This window comes from Macrobrachium nipponense, chromosome 30 (genome assembly GCF_015104395.2).
Source record: "Macrobrachium nipponense isolate FS-2020 chromosome 30, ASM1510439v2, whole genome shotgun sequence".
NCBI lineage: Eukaryota > Metazoa > Arthropoda > Malacostraca > Decapoda > Palaemonidae > Macrobrachium > Macrobrachium nipponense.
In genome coordinates this window covers 16983403-17010423 of record NC_087218.1, presented here as the reverse complement: position 1 = coordinate 17010423, position 27021 = coordinate 16983403, and the positions used below count along the sequence as shown (strand labels likewise).

The window sequence follows — 27021 nt, the reverse complement described above, 5'->3', positions numbered from 1 at the left end:
AGGAAGAGATATCCAGATATCTTAAGATGTGATGTGAGTACTCTTTTCATCGTAAATAAGGAGGCCGCTGTGACCGGCAACTCAAAAGAGTGGAGTTTAATTTTGGGAAAGGGTAATTAAGAAGCGGTTTCCAGAATTTGGAGAAAAAATTGTTAATTGATGAAATAATAATGTGGTTCTAATTTTTTATCAATTCAAATTTGATTTCTTTTAATAATTGAGGGTCTAACCAGAATTTTTAGAAATATACAGTTTCTAGTAGAAAGTTTAATTCAACTGACGAAGGAAAAAAGCGGTTTTTCTCATTTTTGTACATTCAAATTCTATACGTAATGGATACTGAAAAGATAATCAGAATTTGGAAAAATCTTTAATTATGCGAGAATTGAATTAACCTAATGAAGGAATCAAGTGATGCTTCTCAATTTGTAAATTCAAACTCTGAGAGATCCCCGAACACCATAATCGTTCCGTTTCTTTTTTATGGTATTCTTTGTGCGTCTTTCATGAATGACGCAGACGAAACTAGACGGTAAACGTGATAGTAGTTGTAAACTGACCTCGCTCTACACATGAATTAGAGCACCAACTCCTACACATTCAAAACATTTCCTTATTCGACGTTTATAGAAAAACTTCCGGGATGTCCTGAATATGGCGTATTGACTATATCTCTTATAACACTCCACACACACACACACACACTCACCCACTCTGTAACTCACTCGATATCTAGACGATAATCTACAACTCATGTGTTTCCACTCACACGATACCCAAGTTGTTAAATGTTGTGTTAGTGTGTTATAGCAATTGTGCGTGGGTTATTTGTATATGTAGTACACACACACACACACACACACACACACACACACACACATATATATATATATATATATATATATATAATGTATATATATATATATATGTATATATATATATATATATATATATATATATATATATATATACATATATATATACATCGAGCTACAAATGGCCTGTAATATCTAATTCGCTCTACCTCGGGATTAATATATTCGGCGGTGTGGTTTAGACTTCACAGTGCGTCCAGAAATTTGTTGGGTTCGATGGTTCGCGCCCGTGAGCCGACCAAATTTCTTATCGACTAAAAAATTCCCCTTCGGTTAACATATATGAAAAATATATTAATTCCAAGGTAGAGCGAATTAGATATTAAAGGGCATTTGTAGCTCGATGTATGTATATGAATCACGGTAATGTGATATGACTCATAGTATATATATATATATATATATATATATATATATATATATATATATATATATATATATATATATATATATATATATATATACATATATACGTGTATGTATTATATGTATTTCTGTGTATGAAATAAACATTTGCTCGTAACATTCTCCTCTGGAAAAATATATTCAATCATTTGTATCCTTTTCTTCACGATGACTGACTTCAATTGTTCGTCGATAAACAGCAATTAGAAATGAAAGCTAGGCAAAGAAAATTATCAACGAGAAATTCAGTTGCTAGATTATGTATGCATATGTTTATGCATTCATTCATTTTGTTCATGTATAATTCCATCGGGTCATCAAATTATTTAATACGTTGTTGGTGTATTGTCTGTTTACTTTTATTTATTAGTTTTATATCTTTATTTCCAGATTGGAGCTCTGCAAGTGTTAGAAGCAGCGTGTGGCCACGTAACCACACGGGCAACTGTTTACAAACTGGGTGGATTACAGGTAAATCTCCCATAAAAAGCAGGATTAACGATAGACTGTAACACAAGTAAAATTAAACAGGTAAGTCTCACTATGAAAAGCATAATTAACAGTAGACTGTAACACAGGTAAAAGGAAACAGGTAAGTCTCCCTATGAAAAGCGATAGATTGTAACAGGTAAGATTAAGCAGGCAAATTTCCTAAGAAAAGTATAATTAACAATAGTCTATAACGCAGGTAAGATTAAATAGGTAAATCTCCAAAAAAAAAAGTAAAAGTAACATTAGACTATAATGCAGGTAAGATTAAGAAGGTAAATCTCCAAAGAAAAGTATAATTAATAAAAGTCTATAATGTCTATAATGCAGGTAAGATTAAGCCGGCAAATCTCCAAAGATAGGTAAAAGTAACAGTGGTCTATAATGCAGGTAAGATTAAATAGGTAATCTCTACGAAAAGTATGATTAACAGTAGACTGTAATACAGGTAAAATTAAACAGGTAAATCTCCCGTGAAAAACATAATTAACAATAGTTTGTAATACAGGTAACATGAAGCTAACCAAATAATGGGACGCCGGAATATTTAATAAAGTAATCTGTAATTGAATCGACCAGGAAGTTGCACCAGAGAGGGTGGAAAACGCAGTGATTAGTGGGACACTTCAGCTGCAGGTGTTAAAGATCGGCGGCCAGTCCCCGAACAGGTGTTTCTTGGACATATTTCATCCAACCCTTTGACATTCGGGCTACAGAGAATCTTTGTGTGTGTGTGTGTGTGTGTTGTGTGTTGCGTGTTTATTGGCAATCGTCCTTTTTCATATATCTCCTCGTTAATCTGAGCCCCGCCCCCGCTCTCTCTCTCTCTCTCTCTCTCTCTCTCTCTCTCTCTCTCTCTCTCTCTCTCTCTCTCTCTCTCTCTAGTCTAATTTTTCTTATTCAGTTTCATTACTTTTAATCTTGACAACGCCCTCTATATCGGCGTATTTTTTTCAGTTCCAACCAATACCTTGATAATACCTGAAGCCTCAAGAGACCGCAGGTTATCCTCAAACAATTTGGCGAAACAGACCAACTATTTGCCTCTGAAAGTGAAAAACTCGAAATGAGCACAGAACAGAAAGATCTAAAATCTCATCATTTTTCATCCAGTGCAGCGTAATTGTACCTGTTATATACTGTTATCAACAACTAGAGTAATGTAGATTAATTTTCACCCAATAAATTAATTAACAATGAGAAACAGCTAGCTCGGTTTTTCTAAAAGGGAAAAGGTTCACATATTGTATAGTCTTTTTTTTTTTGTTCTTTCCTAGAGAGTGACCCCAACATATTTCGAGGGCCGTTACCTGAGAAAAACATTCATTCAGTATATGTAGTCTTTTATTTATGTTTTCATGGTAATTCCCATCAGGCTTGTGCCTACCTTCCATATCGTTTTTTTATCTTCAGACAACCTCATCCTATCTTCAACAAACTCTGACCAGCTTTATCATCCTCACCTTATCTACAACAGCAAATCTCTCCCTATCGTCTATAACCTCCCTCATCTTCAGCAATCTCTTCCTATCTTCAGCAACCTCTCTCTATCTTCAGCAATCTCTTTCTATTTCAGCAACCTCTCTCTATCTTCAGCAATCTCTTCTTATCTTCAGCAACCTCTCTCTATCTTCAGCAATCTCTTTCTATTTCAGCAACCTCTCTCTATCTTCAGCAATCTCTTCCTATCTTCAGCAACCTCTCTCTATCTTCAGCAATCTCTTTCTATTTCAGCAACCTCTCTCTGTCTTCAGCAACCTCTCTCTATCTTCAGGAATCTCTCCCTATCCTCAACAACCTCTCTCTCTCTTCAGTAATCTTTCCCTATCTTCAACAACTTCTCTTTACCTTGAACAACCTCTCTTTATTATCAACATCATCCTACCTACAATCTATTATGAACAACCTGATCCTACTTAAAATGTATTTTCAACAACCTCATCCTACCTACAATTTATTTTCATCAACCTCATCCTAACTACAATGTATTTTCAACAACCTCATCCTAACTACAATTTATTTTCATCAACCTTATCCTAACTACAATGTATCATCATCAACCTCATCCTAACTACAATTTATTTTCATCAACTTCATCCTAACTACAATGTATCATCATCAATCTCATCCTACCTACAATTTATTTTCATCAACCTCATCCTAACTACAATGTATCATCATCAACCTCATCCTACCTACAATTTATTTTCATCAACCTCATCCTACCTACAATGTATTTACAACAACCTCATCCTACCTACAATGTATTTTCATCAACCTCATCATATCTACAATGCATTTTTATCAACCTCATCCTACCTACAATGTATCATCATCAACCTCATCCTACCTACAATGTATCATCATCAACCTCATCCTACCTACAATGCATTTTCAACAATCTCATCCTACCTACAATGTGTTTTCATCAACCTCATCCTACCTACAATGTATCATCATCAACTTCATCCTACCTACAATGTATCATCATCAACCTCCTCCTACCTACAATGTATCATCATTAACCTCATCCTACCTTCAGTGTATTTTCAACAACCTCATTCTACCTACAACAATATCTTTCAGTCTTCGGTTATCTAATCCTATCTCTCACCCCTATTAACACCCTCATCCTGTCTTGAACCTCTCCCCTTCCTCTATAACCTCAACCTGCATCCAGCAACCTCTCTCTGCCAACGTGGGCAAACCACATGGCAGTAGATTAGTGGTAGTGGACACTGACACCCAAAGGTGAACCTCATGAAATGTTTTTATTACTTTTTCCACTTTTTTGATGGCAGCCGTTGGTACGTGTCTCAAACAGATACGATAAATGTTCCCATTTATCGTCATAGATGTTCATTTTATTTTTTCCTTCTTTATTTTTCTGGGTGCAATACGTGTATGCTGGATCGAATTCTAATGAATTATTGTTATTATTGTTAATATATTATTATTATTATTAGTCGCAGTAGTAGTACTGGTGATTCTGGTAAATGCGTTAACAGCATAATAACTTCAAGTACAATTTTTTTTTTCATTTTCATTGCGGTATTTAATGAAAATGATAATATACCTTGAAATAAATCAATCTAGAAAAAATTAACTTTTATCAATAAGAAAAAAATTTCTCAGTCACTTGCAATGTTGGAAACAGGTTTGACCTTCTGTCTTAAACCAAATCCTCTCTATACGATTAGAGGGAATCATCCTGAATCATCCCTGATATCGATGTCCTACCTTTTTTCACTGTAGGTACTTCAGGGACTGGTAGGCCACAATAGCGTCGAAGTAAAAGGGTTGGCAGCGTCAGTCCTAGCGCAGGTGTGCGCGCTATCAACGGCCAGATCTGCCCTTATCCGGGACGACGGTATACCGAAGTTGGTGAGTGTGTTTTATGTATATATATATATACATATATATATATATATATATAGATATATATATATAGATAGATAGATAGATTATAATCTATCTATATATATATCTCAATATATATATATATATAGAGACATATATCTATATTATATATATAGATATATATATACATATATATATTAATCTACATATATTAATAGATTAAATATATATTATTATATATATAGATAAATATATATATCTATATATATTATCGGATATCTATTATATATTATAAGATATATATTATATATTATATAATATAAGATATATCTTCTATAGATATATATTTATATATATAATTATTATAAGATATAGATATAGATATATATCTAATCAAATATATAGATTATATATAGAATATACATATATAATATTTTATATATAATATTATATAATATAATATTTATATATATATATAGTATATATTATATATTATCTATATTTTAGATATATTATAAAATAACTATATTATCTATTTACAATCTATATAAATATATATATATATATAAATATATTTATTATATTATATATTATCTATATATGATATATATGTAATATCTGTTCTTATTTAATATATATATCTCTTATATTTAGAATATATAATATATAATATCATATATATAATAATCTCTATATCTAATATATATATATCTATATATATATCTATATATAAATATCTATAATATATATATATATATATATAGAGTATATTATTCTATCTAGATAGATATTATATATATAAATATATATCTATAGATATCTATATAAAATATTCCTATATATATATACATATATATATATATATATATATATATATTTTATATATATATATATATATATTAATATATATATATATTATTTATAGGTATATATATATATATATGTATATATATATATATATATATATATATTAATATATATATATATGTGTGTGTGTGTGTGTGTGTATATAAATATATATTATATATATATATATATATATATAATATATATATATAGTATATATATATATTATATATATAATTAAAAATCTGCTTTTATGAGTATGACCAAAAACTATTTTGAAAAAGATTTTAAAAATTATTAAAAGCAGGAGCTTTCAACCGTTTGCACGACGGTCCTCCCAAGCCAAGAGAATAAAAATACATGAATTTCTTTACAAAATAGAAAAAATTAACTAGATTTCGAAATAACTCGGGAAAACGTCAAAAAATCCTTCCAATTTGATGGCTGCTTCCTCGTATCTGTGCGCCAGCCAGGCTTGTGATTTTAACCAAGTGTCCTTTGTCGGTGATCAGGTGATTTGTAAGCGGTAAACGGCCTTCGTTATCGTTTATAGTTTTTTCTGTGACAACTGCCACCACTACGACAACCTGTGCAGAGAGAGGTGGGGGGAGATGCAGTATCAGGGTCCAAGAGGAACTGCTTTAGATCAAAAGTTATGGAATGGTTGACCAGCTTGTCTGTATGTTTGGCTTCCTGCAAAAAGGCTTCATTCTCATATAATGTTTTGCAGATATTTATCACGGTACCCTCTACCACTTTTCTATGGCCTATTCATGCACATAATTTTAGCTCCCTCCCTATTCATGACATGATCATTTTCCCAACAATGGCGCTGTTTTGGGGTGAAATTCCTAACTGCTTCTTTATGCTCTTCCAATCTTACATCTCTCCCTCTTTACCTGTCTCCCCAAAGTAAAATAAATTACAAAGCTTGAATTGTATAACATATTCTCCCTCGCCCTCCCATTAGGACCCTCATTACCAAAACTGCGACTGTTCTTAGTGAATTTTAATTCGATTGAATTTCCATGTGTCAAGGCTACTTTAACCTACTAATACAATTAATGAACCGATCCTTGCATGATATTATTTACCTGCAAAGGTTGAGTCAAATGTTGAGTCAAAGGTTGAGTCAAAAGTTGAGTCACATGACTTTATCTCCCACAATGAAACATGAGTCACATGACTTTGTCTTCCCAATTAAATGCGGAGTCACATGATGTTATCTCCCCTAAAATAAAGGTTGAGTCACTTGGTGTTATCTCCCATAAATGAAGGTTGAGTCACATGATGTTATCTTCCACAAAATAAAGGTTGAGTCACCTGGTGTTATCTCCCCAAAATAAAGGTTGAGTCACATGATGTCATTATCTCCCCCTCATAAAAAAAGTTGGAGTACTACCGTTGTGTTATCTCCCCCAAAATAAAAGGTTGAGTACTGTGTTATCGCCCCATAAAAGGTGAAAGTTTGAGTACTGGTTGTGTATCTCCCCAAAATAAAGTGAGTCACATGATTATCTCCCCCGATTGAGGTTATCTCGAGTCACATGATGTTATCTCCCCCAAAATAAGGTTGAGTCACATGATGTTATCTCCCCCAATTAAATGCGGAGTCACATGATGTTATCTCACCAAAATAAAGGTTGAGTCACTTAATGTTATCTCCCCCAAAATAAAGGTTGAGTCACTTGGTGTTATCTCCCCAAAATAAAGGTTGAGTCACTTGGTGTTATCTCCCCAAAATAAAGGTTGAGTCACTTGGTGTTATCTCCCCAAAATAAAGGTTGAGTCACTTGGTGTTATCTCCCCAAAATAAAGGTTGAGTCACTTGGTGTTATCTCCTCAAAATAAAGGTTGAGTCACATGATGTTATCTCCCCCAAATAAAGGTTGAGTCACATGATGTTATCTCCCCCAAATAAAGGTTGAGTCACATGATGTTATCTCCCCCAAAATAAAGGTTGAGTCATTTGGTGTTATCTCCCCAAAATAAAGGTTGAGTCACTTGGTGTTATCTCCTCAAAATAAAGGATGAGTCACTTGGTGTTATCTCCCCAACATAAAGAGTTGAGGACTGGTGTTATCTCCCCAAAATAAAGGTTGAGTCACTTGGTGTTATCTCCCCCAAAATAAAGGTTGAGTCACTTGGTGTTATCTCCTCAAAATAAAGGATGAGTCACTTGGTGTTATCTCCCCAAAATAAAGGTTGAGTCACTTGGTGGGTTAATCTCCCCAAAATAAAAGGTTGAGGTCACTTAGGTGTTACCTCCCCAAAAGAAAGGATGGAGTCAACATTGTGTATCTCCCCAAAATAAAGGTTGAGTCACTTGGTGTTATCCCCCAAAAAAAGGTTGAAAGGTACTGGGTTATCTCCCCAAAATAAAGGTGAGTCCACTTGGTGGTTATCTCCTCCAAAATAAACGGATGAGTCACTTGGTGTTAATCTCCCACCAAAAATAAAGGGTTTTGAGGTCACTTGGTGTTATCTCCCGAAAATAAACTTGAGCAAAAACTTGGTGTTAAATCTCCCCAAAAAGGAAAGGTTGAGTCACTTGGTGTTATCTCCCCAAAATAAAGGTTGAGTCACTTGGTGTTATCTCCTCAAAATAAAGGTTGAGTCACATGATGTTATCTCCCCCAAAATAAAGGTTGAGTCACATGATGTTATCTCCCCCAAAATAAAGGTTGAGTCATTTGGTGTTATCTCCCCAAAATAAAGGTTGAGTCATTTGTTGTTATCTCCCCAAAATAAAGGTTGAGTCATTTGTTGTTATCTCCCCAAAATAAAGGTTGAGTCACGTGACGTTATCTCTGAAATAAAGGTTGAGTCACATGGCATTATCACCCCCAGAAAGGCTGAGTTACATGACGGTATCTTCCCCAGTAAATGCGGAGTCAAATGTTATTTCTCCCAAGTGAAGGTTGAGTTGCATGACGTTATCTTCCCCAATAAAAGTTGAGTCACATGATATCCTTTCTCCCAATAAATGCTGACTTACATGACGTTATCTTCCCCAATAAAGGTTGAGTCATATGATCCAATTTCTCCCAATAAATGCTGACTTACATGACGTTATCTCTGCCCAGAAAGGCTAAGTCACGTGACGTTCTGTTAATCTCGATCTTTCTTACAGGTGTCTTTGCTACGGGGCGACCCCAGTGCCCTTTGCAACGACTCCGAAATGGGGGCTGCCGTCGAGGGCGCAGCGAGAGCCCTCTGGGCGTGCAGCGTTTCGAGGGCTGGCCGGAACGCCCTCCTGCGGGCGGGAGGTCTGGAACTCATGGGGCAGCTGCTCTGTATACAAAAGACTTCGCTGCTCATACCTGTGGTCGGGGTCATTCATCAGTGCTTGACGGAGGTGATCATATCTAGGGGTTTTTCGAAAGGTTTTAAGATTAGCTTTTATGTATTTCTATCAAAAGAGGCCAAGTAAAGGTTTTGTCCAGAGGACTCTGTTACTTTTTTTTTCTTTCTTTTTTCATGTTTATATATCTATTTTAATCTTCATTGATCTAGTTATCAAAGAATTTTAACGCCTTATTGATTAAATTTTCTTTTTGCTGTAATCAGTTAGTAACAATATTCGTCATGTAATTGTTGTTATGTGGTAAACATTTCTTCACATGAACACAAAACTCAAATGATCTTTTTACAATTTTATGTATTAGTCTTTGGTCATTCATTCCCAGACTGCCTTCCGCGAGCGCGTGGAACAAGCAGGATATACTTCGGCACTAGTAAAGTTACTCCATTCTCCTTCAAAACAGCTCCAAGTTTTGGCTACGAAAGCCATCGCCAGGGTAAGACCAATAACTGATATATAAATATGCAATGTATAACAAGACCGCAGTGGAACATATGATATAAAATGAAGCCCTCCAATTACTGTCGACTTATTTTCATTTGGTCTCGGTTAGTTGGACTCAGGACAAACTACGACCGAATTCAGAGGTCCACACTAGGCCTCTTATACCCTTGTCACCTTTCCACAATTAGAGGTTACATTTTGGTAAATGTTTATCCTGGATAAGGGCACCTGGATGTAAAAAAAAAAAAAAATCCTTTCACTGCTTTATTCAGTTTCATTTTATGACCCAGAAGAGGCCAGCGGAATGTCAGAGGACCCTTGTAAAAGTGCAAGTACAAAATTTAATGTATATATATATATATATATATATATATATATATATATATATATATATATATATATATATATATTTATATTGCTTATGACTAACATCAAACCAGCTGAAATATTCCTATAGTAGATTCACATCAACTGTGCATTTGACGTCTAGGCTTATCAACAGCCAATCAGGAGCGTCGTAAGGGACTGGCCTAGACATCAAATGCACGGCTGATGTGAATCTACCACAGTATCCAAAGGATATTATAATGGCACTATCTACTTTCAACAGTGCTCCGTTCTGGAAACGACGAGCAACCGTCTGGTGAAGGAGGGCGGTCTGGAAGTGTTGGTGAACCTGTTGAAACAAGAGGCTGAACCCTACACCAAAGCCATCATCGAGAAGGATCCTGCTTTTGCCAGGGACACAGGTCTCGTCAGTGACGTCCCTGGCGGTGCGGTGAACCTGTCCAGAAAGGTATTTTGAGACCCTGCTTTGTTAAACTTTCACCCGAATGGAAAAAACTCTTTCTACGAAATAATAGAGAACATCTTCAGATGAGGAGTGTGGATTGTTCCACAGATGCATTAATTGCTGCTGGGCCAAGCTGGTTTTCTGCCAAATCTTAGTTTACTGAACAGTTCTTAGAACAAGCATTAGACAATCTATTTGTCTTTGTTTCGCTAACTTATTGTGTAAACTTAAGTGATTACCACAAATATCTGCTTCATAACTTAAGTCTCTGGTTAGAATCTAAAACATACATAATTTTATCAGTAGCATAATGACAACGTCAAACGCCTTAGATTTAAGAATCTGAGGTGATAAGCCCGCCTTTAAAGCGTTTCTGTAATCTCTGCAACCATCGACGATATCTACAACCTTTAGAAAGGTTTGTTGCCTTCAGTGAAATTACTCACTCCAATAGTGAAGTCTCGGAGATGATTTATTACATCTTGATTATCTCCAGGCATCGATGATGCCGGATGCTGGGGCGGCTGCTGGGCAGGTCCAGGACCAGCTGCCGCCAAAGGAAAGCGAAGACAATGCAGGACAACCCGAAGGACAAGACCAGGACGAAGACACTGACGGTAAGGTGGGATTGCCCTAGGGAGAGAGTCCTAAATCCTCCCGCAGATCTTTATATTTTCTTGATTTAATCTTTCCATTATTTACTTTGATATAATATAGGTGTTGGTTCTCTTCATGATATGAATGAACTCGATTGTCTGTTTGGTCTAAAATGTGGGGGTGAAATTTCATCATAGCATTTACACATCCAAGAAGAGTTCCCACGACTATTTCATTTTGTTTATTGTTTTCTTTTTTTTTTTACCCTGTTCAAGGTATTGACTTATCATTTTTCCAGAATATAATTTTGACTTTGTATATTACTTCAGATCTTAACAAACTAGTTAGTACAGTAGTTTCCTGAAGAACACAAATCTAGACAGAGATTCATGTTCACAAAATGATCTTGTTACAAATTTCTTGATAGCTATTTCAGAATCACTGTAAAAGCTTTCATTGAACCTCAGTCATAGTACCAATACCGATATTTGCTGAAAAGGTTTTAGGTCTAAAGTTGCATCCTGAGGTTCAGATATAATGGGTATGAGACTGAAAAGCCGTTTTTATAAAGAGGAATCTCAGTTTCGAACTTGGGAGGAATTAGGAAAGCCACAAGACTGAAGATTTAGTTGAGTCTTCTAAAGTTGTCCAGGTACTGCAGGGAACAACAGGCTTAGTGTGAACCTGTGGATTCATTCCAGCCAACCGAGACGTCGGTACTTTGTCCTACCATTAAGAGGCTGATGAGTTACAGGAAGGACAGAGAATGCCTGGGATGGGTAAAACCTATCTTGTCTTTGGTGTGATTTGATCTTACGGGTAATATGATGTTGAGATACAGTAAAACGTTTGCTTAAATTCCTTCCTTTGCCATGCAGTTAAGTGCTCTTGAGAAAAAAAGGTAGCAATTCCTCAAAACCTTTCTTTACCAGGGAAATGAAGGTCAAATTGAGTATATAAGCCATCTTGAACTTGTAATTATGTCACTATTGTAACCTTGGTTCTTTAACTCCCAATACCTGACAATAGCTGAAACTTTGCAAGCAAGCATTTCTTCCCTGCAACATAATTGACAAATCTAGCCTATATCATATAATTTGACAGAGAATTACTAAAGCATTTTGAAACATTAACACCTACACTATGATAGTGGTAGAGGATTTTGAAACATTAACACCTACACTATAATAGTGGTAGAGGATTTTGAAACATTAACACCATCACTAGAATATTGGTAGAGGATTTTGACAATATTAACACCTACCATGGAATAATGGTAGAGGATTTTGACTACATTAACACCTACACTAGAGTATGATGAAGATTGCAGAAACATTTGGTTATTACCAAAAAGCATAGTGAAGGATTTACACCGACTTATGCCCTTTTATATGATCAAGGAATTGGGAAATGTTATTCATATCCTTCAGTATAATAAGGCATTTTAACAGCTCTGTATTAGAAGAATTTTAGAACCATTAGCTCATACCTTGCTATAGGATAAAGAATTCGGAAAACATTAGTTCACGCTGTCCAGTAGTCTACGAGACAAGAGATATTAGAAACTTTAGTCTGAATTATGCCAGTTTATATGATAAAGATTATTGAAAATATATTACCTCTGCTTTTCTGTAGCTTTAAGACATGACAATGGATTTAGAAAACTTTAATTTGACTATAAAACGTGATAAAGTATTTTCAAACTAATGCCATATACTCCGACAAAGAACTGATTTATTTAAAACCATTAGCTTGTTCCCTTGCAATACTCCCCATGACCCTCCATGATGACACCTTTCCATGACCCTAGAGGGAGACGATATGGTACAGAAGGAGGAAGAATCACACCTACAACTGCATCAGAAAGAGGCGAAGGAGATACCAGGGCCAGCAGCTGCAGAGGCACCAGACAAGGAGGCTTTGGCTCATGCCAGGCCTGACGCTTCCCAAACCCCCTGTCAGCAGTGATCTTATAACTTTCTAAAATGGGTTGCAACTGTATATATTCATACATATACACAAAGAAGGAGGAGCAACAAGTTATGCTAATTCATTATAGAATTTTTTTCCTTTGCTAGTTCATAACAAGGCATCATTCGATGAAAATATCTACAAAGTTAAAACTGATCCAGAAAGTACATCTTGTGAACTTGTGACTCCTTTCTTCTGTCAGTTTGTACTCTTAACTGATATTGCTTTCAGCCTCAATTTTCCAGACTGCTTGTAACACTTGTGTAACCGTGTAACACCTGTATTGACACAAATAGTTACTTTGCCTCCCCAAATGTGTATCTATTGTTCTCTCTGTGCCCATGCTTACTGGCTGCCTACCTCAGTAATGTTCTACAAATCAATTTCATGAGGGAGCAATTTGCCATTCCTGATAAACAAATGACTTGTCAAAACTAATGCCAACCACTCAAATCTTTTGATTCAATTGAAGAATGACCATTTGTTCATCAAGAATTCTCCTGTGCGTGATTGATTTGTATACCATGTTCCATTTCGTTGTACATTCCAGCTGCTGCTTTCCGTGAACAGCAATGGCTGCGTGTACTGAAGCAGAGTGGGACTGGACTAAGTTTCCTGTAGTGATTATCTATATATGAGGAGATTCTATGCTATGCACATGATTTCCATTTATGCCCATATATGTGTGTGTGTGTGTTTCCGTGTACTTCCACTACATGTCTGCCCCGTGTTCCAATGTGTCGTTGCATATTGAATCATATTCTACATAAACAATTGGACCTAGCTTTCTGTTGTGTCTTAAGATTATTTTGGTAGTGAAGAGGATTGACTGAATGTCTCACCCTTCAGCTAATGTGATTTGAGACGTTGAATATAAATGCATCTGTTGTACAATATAAACATCTTTCAAACAAGATATGACTCCAACAGCTTATACTGTCTAGTTTTTTTTACACAAGGTCAGACAAAAGACACCCATCATCTGATTTGCTTGTAGGTTTTGTATTGTACATGAGTGCATTTTTTCATATGAAATCTCATGTTACATCACTACTACGTGTTTCTTTTTGTGTTTTTTACCACAGTAGAAAATACAGTAAACATTTTTGGCATATTTTTTTGGCTTTTGTAAAGAAGCATTTTTGAAATCCCAGATTTTGTAGTTGTATTTTTGTGCTTTTTGCATCTTGAGCATAATTTGTATTTTTGTTATATAAAAGCAAGATTTTTCACATGATATCTCCTTAGTACAAGTAAAATACTTCTTTTTTTGTAGTAGATAGGCAAAACATTGCTATCATTGACCTTCATTGTAGTGTTGTGTACAGAAATAGTTTAATCTCATATCTCAATTATAACAGGGACTTCTGAAGATGCTTGACTATTTATCATCTCTTAGAGATTTAGTGATAACTATCTGTAATATTAATCATACTGTATAGTCGCCAGTCTCCACACTTACGCTAGTGGCAATGATGAGGTGACCCTGACTAGAATTTGGGGTCAAATGTACAGATCTGACTTTGGCTATATATTGAGAATGATGAACTGAAATATTTTAGAATCTAGTTGTATGAGTATATAGGACATAGACTTGCCTACTTTAGAGTTAGATAAGGATTCCTTAAATTTAGGCTTAGGAATATATAGAAACCAGTCTGAGTAGTGAACTAGTTTTCATTATTAGAAATGCCAGACTGGTTTGCAAGTTTGTGAACTTGAAGACTCTCATTTGTCTTGAGGCTTATATTTTTACAAAGTAATTCATAAAGAATTCTTTTATGGTCATTAGAGTCACAAGTACTTAGAAATGGACAAAAATTAGTCTCCTGCATCCAGGTTTTCAGAATACGTTAAGCATAACGTCATAAGTAATATTTCGCCACCTATGCGATTTTAAAAAACTTCACATGAAGGCGTTTGAGATAACTGACACACGTCTCTGTAAATATCTTGGCTCTTCCTCCACTGTTTTCTCTTTGAATACACATCAACATGCATCCCTTCTTACACACATGTCTAGCTCTATTTACTCTTCCCATTTTGGTTGGGATGAACCTGCCATTTCGCTGACTTGAACAAAACATTCTCCATTAAACACTCCATACACAAGGAGCAGTAATGTAATTTGCTGTTTACAGAAGTAGCCATGGTCTGACCAGTAGCTTTAGAAAAGTGCCTATCCAAGTTAGGATATTAACTCTATCCAAAATGTTTCATTGGTGGATCGTATGGAAACAGCTGGTGGTGGCATTGGCGGCAGCGGTGGTGGTGGTGGTGGTGAGGGTACCACTGTTGGAGACAGTGAGCTTCTGGAAGCAGTATCTGAGGCTATCTGGCATGTGTCGATGATCCCTGAACATGTGCCGGCTCTTAAGGATCTTACAACAGTGCCTGTTCTAGTGGCTCTTCTTCATCACGATGATGAGAAGGTAGTGGGCAACGGTGTGGTTGTTATCTCTTTTAAGACCTATGTTAAGTTTTGATGTCATAAAACTGCTTAGGCTGCATGTGTACCATAAGTGTTCAGTGATGTAATCCCATGATTCATGGCTTTTATTGTTTTAGGTTTTGGTGTGGACAGAGAAATGTGTTTAATTTTTCAATGTAGGTCATTGGGTCTTACAGGTGTTGGTGTGCTTTGATTTTTTGGTCAAATTTTTTTTTATTCCTGAAATGAACTATTAAGATTAAGTTATAAATGTTTTGTAAATTTCAGTGTGTTCATAATGGGAACTCTTTCAGGTACTGACAAATGTCGTGGGTGCCTTAGGGGAGGCCTCCTGTGACCAGGAGTGTTGCATGATTCTTCTGAGAGGAGGAGGAGTTACCACACTCATACAGCTTTTAAGAAGGACCTCAGACAAGCTCCTCTTGAACGTTACTCGGGCCCTTGGGTCTTGTGCTGCAGATAATGATGCTTTGGATGCTCTCCTTCAGCAAGATGGTCTCAGGCTCCTTTGGTCTCACTTGAAAAATCCTAATTGTCGAGTGCAAGCATCTGCAGCAAATGCGATCTGTACTTGTCTGCAGCGAGAGACAGTAAGAGATTACAGGACTTGGACTCATAGATTTCTGCCATGCTACCAAAAATATTATAAGCTTACCAAAAGTAAAAAAATTATCTTTCTGGTCTTCAAACTTACCTAAGCTAACTTAGTGCTTCTAGATATTATTTCAAACAATAACCTTTCAGGAGGAATTGGCAGAAGTTGTCAGAAGCCTTGTTGGAGGAATAGAACTGTTAGTGTCATTGCTGGAGAGTGACAGCGAGGCCGTCCTATCTGCCGTCTGTGCTGCCATTGCAAAGATTGCCCAAGATCCGCAAAATCTGGCTATCATGACGGATTATGGCGCTGTAACTTCACTCTCCAAGTTAGCTGTCAGGGTAGGCTGGGAACATGCAGTGCCATGGAGGATGTTTTTCTTTTGGGGAAAGGGCTTTCACCGTAGGTAAGGTGTGGACAAAGTCATAGTCAGTTCACTGGGGTTTAGTAAGAATGTTTACTGTTTCCTCATAGGAAAGAAATATTTTGACCAAGGAAAACTAGGACCTGAGTCATTCTGAAATGCTTTAGGTAAGTCTTTTGTCCCCTCTCACCGGGCTTCTTTTCCATATGGCCTCTGATGGTGATGGAAGTACAATCAACTCTATTTCTATCAGATTTTTAAAAATATTTGACTAGATTTTCCTATTGGTGAAAATAAGCAAAGAAAATCTTACCAGCTTTATTATATATCATCTTTACCATATATTGCACAAAAGTGTTACAGGCTGGGTCTGAGAGATAGCATCTTAAAGTTAGTAGGTCAGTTACTTAAATTAAGCAGAAAATAATGACGACTACTGACTTCTTTTTATATAATTTCATGATACATTCATTAACATTATTTTGCTTGGTAAAAAGGGCCTTACGATTCATTGCTTCTTTGACTTAACGATTCCAGACCTAGGATCCTAGAAATGAGTAGTCTTTGTTTGATGACGATTCATCTCCATTTGCCTGTATTTGCAGGTAAAAAGGTAAAATATCTAGAATATCTATGGTTTATAAGTAAAGTTAGAATTGAATTGGTCATGAGTGACTCAGTACAGTGTTGAGCTGAGAACAAATCATTCTGAACTACATTTGGAGAACTTTCACCTTGATACAGCGTATCCCTTAGTTTGCATGAAGAACACATGTAGTACCACAGAACATCTTTCAGAGCAGTATATCGAACAAGTAGGTCTTATGGTGCGTCCAACACAGTCCACATATCAAACTCGCGTTAGCAGGTTACTGCATATAGATTATACATCACAAACAGGTTGAAAGGATGTTAATTACCTTTGGGAAATGGTGGATAATCGTATGATGTGGTGGTTGGAACTGCTGGTTAGACAACCATTCAACCTGTTTGTGAAGTGCGTGATAAGTTGGTGCTTTGTTTACGACAACATGTTTTACTGCAGTGTGGACGCACCCTTAGTATTACGCTCTGGATTGTTAGCATTGTGAAGAATCACACTGAAGATGACAACATAGCTTTCCTTCTACTGATATGATTGTAGTTTGTAAGAACTATCAATTATCAACTGTGTAAGTGCTCCTTTAACCATGATTGGGCCTTGTGTAATCTCAATTTACTTTTGTACGAACACATGTGAGTTTGTATAGTTCGAGTGAGTGACTATCCCTACTGGATAATGTATATAGATGATAGAAATGCTGTTTTTGCTTAGAGAAAGACCTCTGATGAACTCTTTGCCAAGTACATAAGGTAATTTTTTTTACAGATTGTCTTTTTATTTTTCTAATGTTAAAAGCTAAAATAACTTTCAATGGCTATAAAACATTTTTCTTATGATAAAACACATTTGATTTCTTTTTAAAGATAATGATCATCCATTTCAGGCTTGAGGAAAAGGTAAACAATACTAAGGCATCTTTTTGTAAAGATATTTAAATCCGTCTTAAAGATACAATGCATAATGTGAAACAAGCTTATAGAGAGGTATTTGTTGCTGATGGCGAACAGGAGATTAAAACATGTCCAACACGTTAAAAAAACTGACCATCGCACTGCCACTTCATGTGTGGTTTTTCGTCTTCTTTTTCTCTGTCTCTGCCTCAGTCCAGATAAGTGTCTGTCTCTGTCAGTTACATTCGCCATGAAACATTAGCTGTAAAAAAAAATCTGGAACTCGCAATTAGTCACAAAACTATGATCACAACTTCAACAACTGTAGTTCACTTGTTCACAACCAAAGACTACTAGTGCCAGTTCAGTAACAATACCTCTCTGTAAATTGGTAAACTAAATCATCTTAAACATTAATTAAAATAGCATGAAAACTTGTTTCCAATTTAATTAATGCTTGATATGGTACAAAATTCTGCAAAGTTGCCACAGAAGCTAAAGATACAATTTTTGCAATCGGAGAGCTCTTATTGAAGATGCCGATGATGATGATGATGATGATGATGAGGAGGATGCTATTATCATCTCTCTTCCACTTCATCCCTCCTTCACAGCTGATGCTGCGAGATCGCGAACCCGATAATCCATCGAAAGACTTACGACGAGGCTCCAGAATAAGCACCAAGCCAGCGTCCTCCTCCGACAAGAACCAAGTTGTGGCCTTTCCACTTTTAGTTCTTTCATTTTCTTTTCATCATCTGTAATATTTGATGTGTGTTTTTGGTAGATTTATTATTTTCCATTTCTCTTTTTGTAAGAAGAAGCTCAGACACATTAGCATTGTTTTGGAAGTCCAAAATAGACTGTCATTTGCTCAGCATTCTCCTCGAGAGCTTCTGAAGGGACAGTTGTGTCTGAAGGGCTGATCACAACTCAAGGACTCGAGGCCTTAGATCCTTATCTCCTGACAATCCTGAAGAAGGTTCTTTGGACAGTGTATGCCCGAGTTTTTGGAAAGCTTATCGATGATTCCCATTCCCATTTTACCATCATGCTTTTTTTTGTGATAAAGAACAGAGTGATATTATGTTACATTCAAAGAAAGTCCAGTTTTAAAAGATTGTGTGCTCATCACATTTCTTCAAATTGAGGAATACGGCTTTCTAAATGGATAATGGCGGGAACTATAAAAGCGTCAGATTTAGTTGCAAAACTTTATATTATTTTCCAAACTCCAAAAACAGGACAGAATTTCAACATGTTCATTTATGGCAAACTTTAACGACCATAAGTTCTCTTCAGAAAGCTTACTTGACTATAGATGTCATAAATCTGTTATTCATATAAAGATACTTAAAATCTTCCAGGTTGGAAATAATAGAATTTGTGAGTAAATAATGTTACTGATCATTTACAGATTCATTAGTGCTTCTGTTGACAATATTATGCATATCACTGTATTTTCTTAATTGGGCCAAATGACTTGTCCTGAGTATACCCTAACTTGCCTTGAAAATTTTAGGAAAGTTTCATTAGGAACAGATAAGACATTAACTCCTTTGACTTGTTAAAGGTAGTTTCCCTTGACATATCCCTGATTTGGGCCCACCTTTATTGTAACAGTGGCCCTTTAAAACTAGTAGAACAGGTTCAGTATCCAGTATGATATAAAGTGTTTGCTTTCTCTTACCACCACTCAATAATGAAGCATAAGCAAAAACTGTCGGCATCACCATCTTGCCCTGTCGGGGCTATGACCAAAGTTCTCCTGATGGATTGTCAAATGCCATTTCCATTTTATTTTAATATACAGATTTCGTCATTGTATCATTCTCATAGATTTTTTTTATATGCAAATGTAAGCAGAAGTATTTAAGGCCCAGTTTATAGGACTTCAACTGAGCATATATTCGCCTAGCTATCTAACTTTTTTCCTACATTCTTTTTGCTATTTTGTATTACCAATACCGGCGGTATGTTAACACTTTACACTTTATCTCTAGAGCTTGTTGTTTCCACCTCTATAAATGGAGATAGTACTTCAACCTTGCGTCGTATTTTTGATATCGTTGATTTTCAGGACTCTTCAGTAATCCTATTTTTTGGTACCACTGCTTTGTGTAACATCAGCCTAGACTGATGTGAAGACAATAGATTTTTGCGAGGAGTCCCACATAACAGGCTGTGTCAATAGCATATTGGCATGTAATTCTACTTCTGTAGCCAAGTGTCTAGTAGAGTAGCTATGTAGTTTAGTAATACTAACTGTCTTTGATCAGGCAGTAGGAGAGTTTTACAATGATAAAATTGAAATTGCAGTTTTTAGAATTGTTATAATTTTATTGAAATAACCATTTCAAGAACTTGTGAAGTGTTGACTATCATATTGCGAAATCACCTTTACTTTTAAGAATTTGTGTATCACTTAAAATGGAGACCATGATCTATTTCAATTTTCTTTCAATATTGGCTTCAGTTATCATGATTCACTTAGCATGTTATTTCATTTTACTGCCCGTGAATGAATCATTGGGAGTAATCTATGGAACGCTGTTGTTGATTTTTTTTTCCGTGACTGATCCTAACTCCTCGCATAACGGCTTTCCCGAACACGAAAGGTTACTACCCTGGGAAGAAAAGAGGAGAAATTCATTAATATATATTTTCACTTGCCATGATTAATGTTCTCTTCACGTGATGCCTCATTTTCTCTCCTCTCCTTCTCTGTCATTAATTGCCTGCTCTATTCCTTCAATCTCCAGGTTTGGAACTGCCCCAGTGAGGTACCGAGTTCTCGCGGGGTGGCCTGTAAGGTGCTCATACCAAGACAAAACTGTTTATAGCGAACCAAGCACCCGTACTTTAAATACCCTGAGGACGGGCGGTCATCTTCCTAATTATCTCACTCACGCTGTACCCGTTGACTGTATATGTCTTGTAGAAAATGTACAAAGGACAGTATATACCTTTGCCTTGTGAGCCGCAGTTTTGACGAGGCAACACAGGCCGATCCTTGAGCTCCAACTGTATATATATACATATACATATATATATTTTTCATGTAACGTTTTCTTAGACTAAAGCTCCCCTCCGCAAAGCATAAGTCTGACAGCAGATGAGCTTCTTGAAGTATATGAAAGTGGTTGTACATAAGCAAGCCCTCCAGCTGACTGAGAGGTAACGCCATTTTCTCTACACAGTGAGGAGAGAAAAGACATCACACAGAGCCATGAAGACCAGTGGCGCTGGCTATGCGTGGCGTGCGATTTTTTTTTTTTTTTTTTTTTTTTTGCTAAACTTCGTTTTTTATATGATCTACTTAAACTCTGAATTTTCTGCATTACTAAGATATTTTTGGATGTAGAACACCATACTGCACCTTTTATAAACCACTTTAATCGTACTCTTTTATGTATATATTATTCTTTATAACTTTCTATAATACTCGTCATGCATAAACTACAAACTTTTCAATTGATAAATATGTCTTGCAAGATAAACAAGCTTTTTGCATTTCAATTTTTTCCTTAACCGGAACTAATTTTCCACTTTTCCTTTTCCACTTTACAGTTTTTGGTTTTTCAATTCTATTCTTAGTTTTTCGTAGTGGCATTATTTGAAACCTTATCATTTTTGCAGGAAAATGACAGCCTGAGGCCATACCTGGCTGAAGCAATTGCTGCCTGCTGTGTCTCTAGGGAAACAGGACTGCTGTTCGGTCAAGCAGGAGCCGTTGCACCTCTTGTTCAGTGAGTTAAGACAGTTTGGTCTTGAAGTTTTGCTTTTTTTCTTCCCCTTTTGCCGAAGGACGTAATTTGCTAAATCCGCAATGTATAATGCACTGCTGATTATAAAAGAGAGGACAGAACCTTGATTTTTACTTTTCAGGGTTGCATTTCGTTGTGCTTCAAAAAATAGCATTCATGGCATCACCTGTCAAGCAGGAAAAAGAATATACAAGTACTTTTATATATTATACAATAAATATTCTTAATGCCATAAAAACAAAATGGTTTCCTTGACTCGGTAACGCAAGAATTAGCCTCAGAATTTTTATAAATACCTAATAGACCTGTTGTCACAAGAGAATCTTCCTCGAGTTGGCAAGCATCGAATTAAATCTCTTGCTAGCGAGAGCACCATATTAAGTTTGATAAAGGACTGTATGTTCTTTACAGTAATGAGTACTGGGTATTTAAAAGGACAGGCGACGATTCAAAACAGGCTAAGATTTACGTGATATGGAAAATTTGATATCCGAATTTTTAATGGACAGTGTTTCTAAAGTATGTAGTAATAACCTTAAAACTATAATCTGTTACAATCATGGCTGAGTTCTCTCTTTCCTTTACTTTTTTTGAATTAGAATATTATCTATTGTATAAATTAGTCGTTTGAACTTCAGACGTTCCAACTGTGTACTAAAGCTACATTTCTCATATATAATTTCTTCTGTATTTCTTTTAACGTACTTGTCTGCCTACCCCATTTGATCCCTCGACCTCATACCTTTCTGCTTTAACAACTAATTTTACAACTTGATTGATAGTAATGGCAATTTATAATCATGATAATAACGACATGTTGATTTCTCGTCTAGGTATCTGGAAACAGACGACAGCAAGATAAGAAGACCCACTTGCCGGGCGTTACATCGGTTGTCCCTGGAGCCAGAGAACTGCGTCACCCTCCACCAAAGTGGAGCAGTTCCTGTGAGTAGGATATTCCTCAAATGTTTTTCCTTGGGTACCTTTTCCACAAACTGCATGACCGAGCAGTGATATGATCTTGGGGAGTCGGTTTTGTATGTGCTTGTTTTCTTAGTAAGAAATTCGCTGAAGTTTCTCGTTCAGAACCCTATATGCAACGTGTATCAAGGAGCAATTTGTGTGTAACATATGCCGAATAAGCATAGGCCTACACCCGTCCCCTTCACCAGTTCTTAACAGTTATCTTTACCTACGGCTTGCTCCATAAGCAAGAGCCCGTGTTTGTATGGGCCCTCATCTCAGCTCAGCCCTTCCTAAGTCTTATTTTTTTTTTTTATCATCTATTCTTTACAAGTTTGATTGTCTTCACAAATATGTCAGTGTGGGAGTGAATTTGATATGATACATAATGACTTAAGAGAAGTTTTATGCACAAAATAGGTTCCAGAAATGTGGAGACGCCAGTGGCCGAATTTATAGGTTTACAGTATGAAAATAACCACTTTTTGACACACACTGCATTCCATATTTCCACAAGTAGTACAGCCTTCTGAAGTAGGCTAGTAATGGATGTCTCAGTAATCATTGACCGTCTTTCAGTTGCTACTCGAAATGCTGGGCTCAGAAGACGAAGTTGTACAAGAAGCAGCAGCAGATTGTTTAAGGAACATCAGACTTCTGGCTCTTCAAAGGTGTAAGATTCAGACAAGAAGTGCAAGGTCGACGCCCAGGGGAAACCATAGTGCCAGGCGATGACTAGAGGAGATACCACATACTCAAAGCTCATTTGATATCGAAATTATACCAGAAATAAGTAATATGAAACTATTTATAATAATTATAAAGTGAAATTATTGGATTGATATATATGCATATATCGTTGAGCTATTTAAAATTTAAATATTTACGGATTCATAGTTTATGATAATGAACAGAGATGTTACTTACCGTTACGAGAAGCTCATAAATATTTAGGTCATAGTGTAAATAAATAATAGAAAACGAATACGTGTAATAGAAAATGTAAAGATTGGCGAACTTTATCAGATGGACTATTGTAAACTTGTCTATATACAAAATTTACTGACATTATTGCCTAATTACAGCTGGAATAGCGTGATAAAAAGATGCACATAAGAATTGAACAATGAATTCGAAATTTAATGTAATTAATTAATGTATACTGATTTTATCAGTTATTCTGAACGAAAAAGATAAAATAACAATATAAAATGTGATGGTAGCCTACGTAATCATTGTTATGACGAAACGTATACCTATATATAGGCTAGATGGATCTTTAAATTTTTCTGTATTCTACAAAAAGTTTTAACAGATATTGTTACTTACATTATCATTTTGCGCATTTCAAATTTTATTCAGGGTATGAAATTTTTAGAGGCTTTAATTGTTCAATGCATGAAATTTGTTATAGAAATATAAGAGAGGTTTCAAGTTGATCATTAGTAACAAAAAGATGGTTTATCCTTTTAAATATTTATTGTTCTTTTAATACGACTATGGTAAGTAGGCTTTACTTCATAAATTGCAGCTACCTTGTGTCAAACGATAGATCTATAAGAAATAAATGATATCTTAGTTTAATTAAGCTAATATCAAGTGAATTATCACTATATTTTCCGAGGATTTATTAAGTTATGATTTTATTCAGACTTGTAATAAATTATATCATATTGTACTCGTTTCAGTGAAGCACATAAATGTTGCATACAACGAGCCATAGTACAAAGATGTAAAAAAAATAGAATAGTAACGAGTTTTTCGATGTGTGAATACGTCTTTTAAAAATCATTTAAAAAATTTGTGAGAATGTATATTTATAAAGCTTCCGCCGAGGAAAAGTGGATTGTGAGAAGAAAAAGAGGTTTCACTTTCGGTTTCTTTTGTTATGATATGCGCACAAACACATTTTTGTGGTCACGTATAATCTCTTTTCAAAATTGCTTGAGGGAAGGAGATTAAGCAACACTAGAATATTTTCCACTTGATTTTGCTTGCTGCGGTTTTCCTATTACTACAGCTCTCTAACCTAACATCATCTACAACACGTCACCACCTCCTGCATCTAGGGTGGCCTTGTGCCAGAACAGGCCTATTACCAGTGGCAGCCCTTAGGCGTGGTAAGGAGTTGAAGGGTGCAAGAAGCCTTATGAGGGTAGCTGAATACGAATAAAGAGGTTAGATTCTGAAGCGTAGAAAATAAGAATCCTTTCAGACACCCGAGGTTGCATTAATGAATTTGACCAGTATTCCATTGGTCGCCCCAGGTCATTTTAGTTCCATTACCAATGCTTGATGGACAGGTAATTAAGGACCGAATGAGCTTCATTACCTACGGTAAATACTGGACACGTAATTAACATTTGGATGCTTCATCCTTAAGGCATTGATGAGTGTTTGTCTATGATGCAAGGTCAGAAAATTAGGAGTTGCCAAGTAGGCATTTACGAAACACCATCTCTTTGTAGCTAAAAGAAGATTAACATTATACGAGTTAATATATCAGTTACGATTAGAGCCTATTTCATAATTAAACGTAAGAATATAGTAATGCATAGTAAAATCATAACATACACTGCAGAAGTGCAAAACGTAACTGCAATAAAGCTAACGAGTTGCCAACTAGTAAAACGCAACGGTTTGTGTATAAGAAAGGCTGCCTTGCTTGTCTTCCGACGAGCAGTTTGCCGGTAGCGGCAGTTCGGTCGAGGTGTGAGTGAACTTTGTCGTCGATGCTTACTCATTCATATTTTTCTTTTAAAGTTTAGTAGCGCGCTTCAAAGCTAAGGCTGTTTATCTAACGGGAAAATGAAGGTAAGGGTATTAAGATTTCTAAATGACTTTGTAACTATCATTCATATTGTACATTAAGTGCATTCAGTCATACAGTTTATATAAAGGTTAATATTCATTTGATTGTGTTTGCATAGTTTACTATCTATATATATAGATATAGATATATATATATATATATATGTTTTATATATATGTGTGTTGTGTGTGTGTGTGTGTATGTGTGTGTGTACATATCAACTTCACAATATTAGTTGGTTCCTCTAAGTAACTTATTTTGAGGAAACGGTTAATTTAGTTTTTTTTTATATTATATATACACATAAAATATATACAATGTGATATATAATTATATAATGCATATATATATATATAGATATATATATATACATATAGTATACTATATATATAATAACTATATTGTTTGCGTTGTGTGTTTGTATTTATATATGCGTGTGTAGTATTAACTGCCTACTAACAATAACGATGTCGATATGGCAGTAACCCAGATCTCGCTGATACAGTTACCCATTGCATTACCTGCTTAAATCTCAATTAATTGGACAGACATGCATCTTCCCCTCGTTAGCGCAACCTTGAACGCTTACTGCGTAATGGAAGGAGGTTTGACACCTCGTCCTATCTTTCGTTTTGTTCCGATTTCTGTCTGCCCTCTTACTTGAACGGTACCTGCTAATTGCAGGTTATACCTTCATCACGTGTCGAACGTCACCAGGTGGTTGGAAATGGGGGAGGTCTACTATGTGACTTTTATCGGTTACGTCTTTTTTTCTCTCTCTCTCTCTCTCTCCTTTATTATGTGTGAGCTTCTTGAAAAATTATATATATATATATATATATATATATATATATATATATATATATATATATATATGTTTATATATATACATATATATATATATATAGATATATGATATATATATATGCATATATATTATAATAATTATAATAATATATAATATATATTTATATATATATTACAATATATATATATGTATGTATGTATGTATATGCATCTATGCAGCGGCACTACTGGAGGAATTGTAAAATGAAAAGCATCTGGAACCAAGAATCATTTGTATCTGAGAACCAGATCCTTTCTCTTAGACAAATTTTTTTATTTATAAAAAGAAAATCTTCGTTTTTTAGGCGATCCTTCGACTTTTGTTGTAATTGTGGGTTCTTCTAAGACTGTTAATGAAGCATTCAGTGAATTATTATCTTGCTATGGTAGTATTTGCAATCCGGATTTGTATTGAAACTAAAAACTAATCAGGAACCTTTATTCTTCTCTCTCTCTCTCTGGCATCCTCGTCTCTCTCTACGTCTCTCTCTCTCCACTCTCTCCTCCTCTCGCTCTCTCTCTCCCCTCTCTCTCTCTACTCTCTCTCTCTCTTCTCTCTCTTACTAATTTTTGTATTCCAATCA

General features: G+C 35.6%; 2 protein-coding genes across 2 annotated transcripts in view; both read left to right on the top strand.

Annotated features, from left to right (window-relative positions):
* LOC135201984 (outer dynein arm-docking complex subunit 2-like) overlaps positions 1 to 24395 on the top strand; it is a 33602-nt gene extending 9207 nt beyond the window's left edge. Inside the window, exons 5-18 of the mRNA XM_064231261.1 lie at positions 1671 to 1751; positions 5025 to 5153; positions 9109 to 9333; positions 9665 to 9775; positions 10394 to 10579; positions 11073 to 11193; positions 12984 to 13130; positions 13252 to 13325; positions 15337 to 15576; positions 15890 to 16186; positions 16341 to 16532; positions 21689 to 21798; positions 22650 to 22761; positions 23359 to 24395. Of these exons, the coding sequence (XP_064087331.1) occupies positions 1671 to 1751; positions 5025 to 5153; positions 9109 to 9333; positions 9665 to 9775; positions 10394 to 10579; positions 11073 to 11193; positions 12984 to 13130; positions 13252 to 13325; positions 15337 to 15576; positions 15890 to 16186; positions 16341 to 16532; positions 21689 to 21798; positions 22650 to 22761; positions 23359 to 23514 (2181 nt within the window). The 3' untranslated portion in view covers positions 23515 to 24395. The remainder of the gene's footprint in view (positions 1 to 1670; positions 1752 to 5024; positions 5154 to 9108; positions 9334 to 9664; positions 9776 to 10393; positions 10580 to 11072; positions 11194 to 12983; positions 13131 to 13251; positions 13326 to 15336; positions 15577 to 15889; positions 16187 to 16340; positions 16533 to 21688; positions 21799 to 22649; positions 22762 to 23358) is intronic.
* A 1061-nt stretch (positions 24396 to 25456) lies between these two features.
* LOC135202022 (prolyl 4-hydroxylase subunit alpha-2-like) overlaps positions 25457 to 27021 on the top strand; it is a 42883-nt gene continuing 41318 nt past the window's right edge. Inside the window, 1 exon segment of the mRNA XM_064231297.1 lies at positions 25457 to 25593. Coding sequence (XP_064087367.1) covers positions 25588 to 25593 — 6 coding nt within the window. The 5' untranslated portion in view covers positions 25457 to 25587.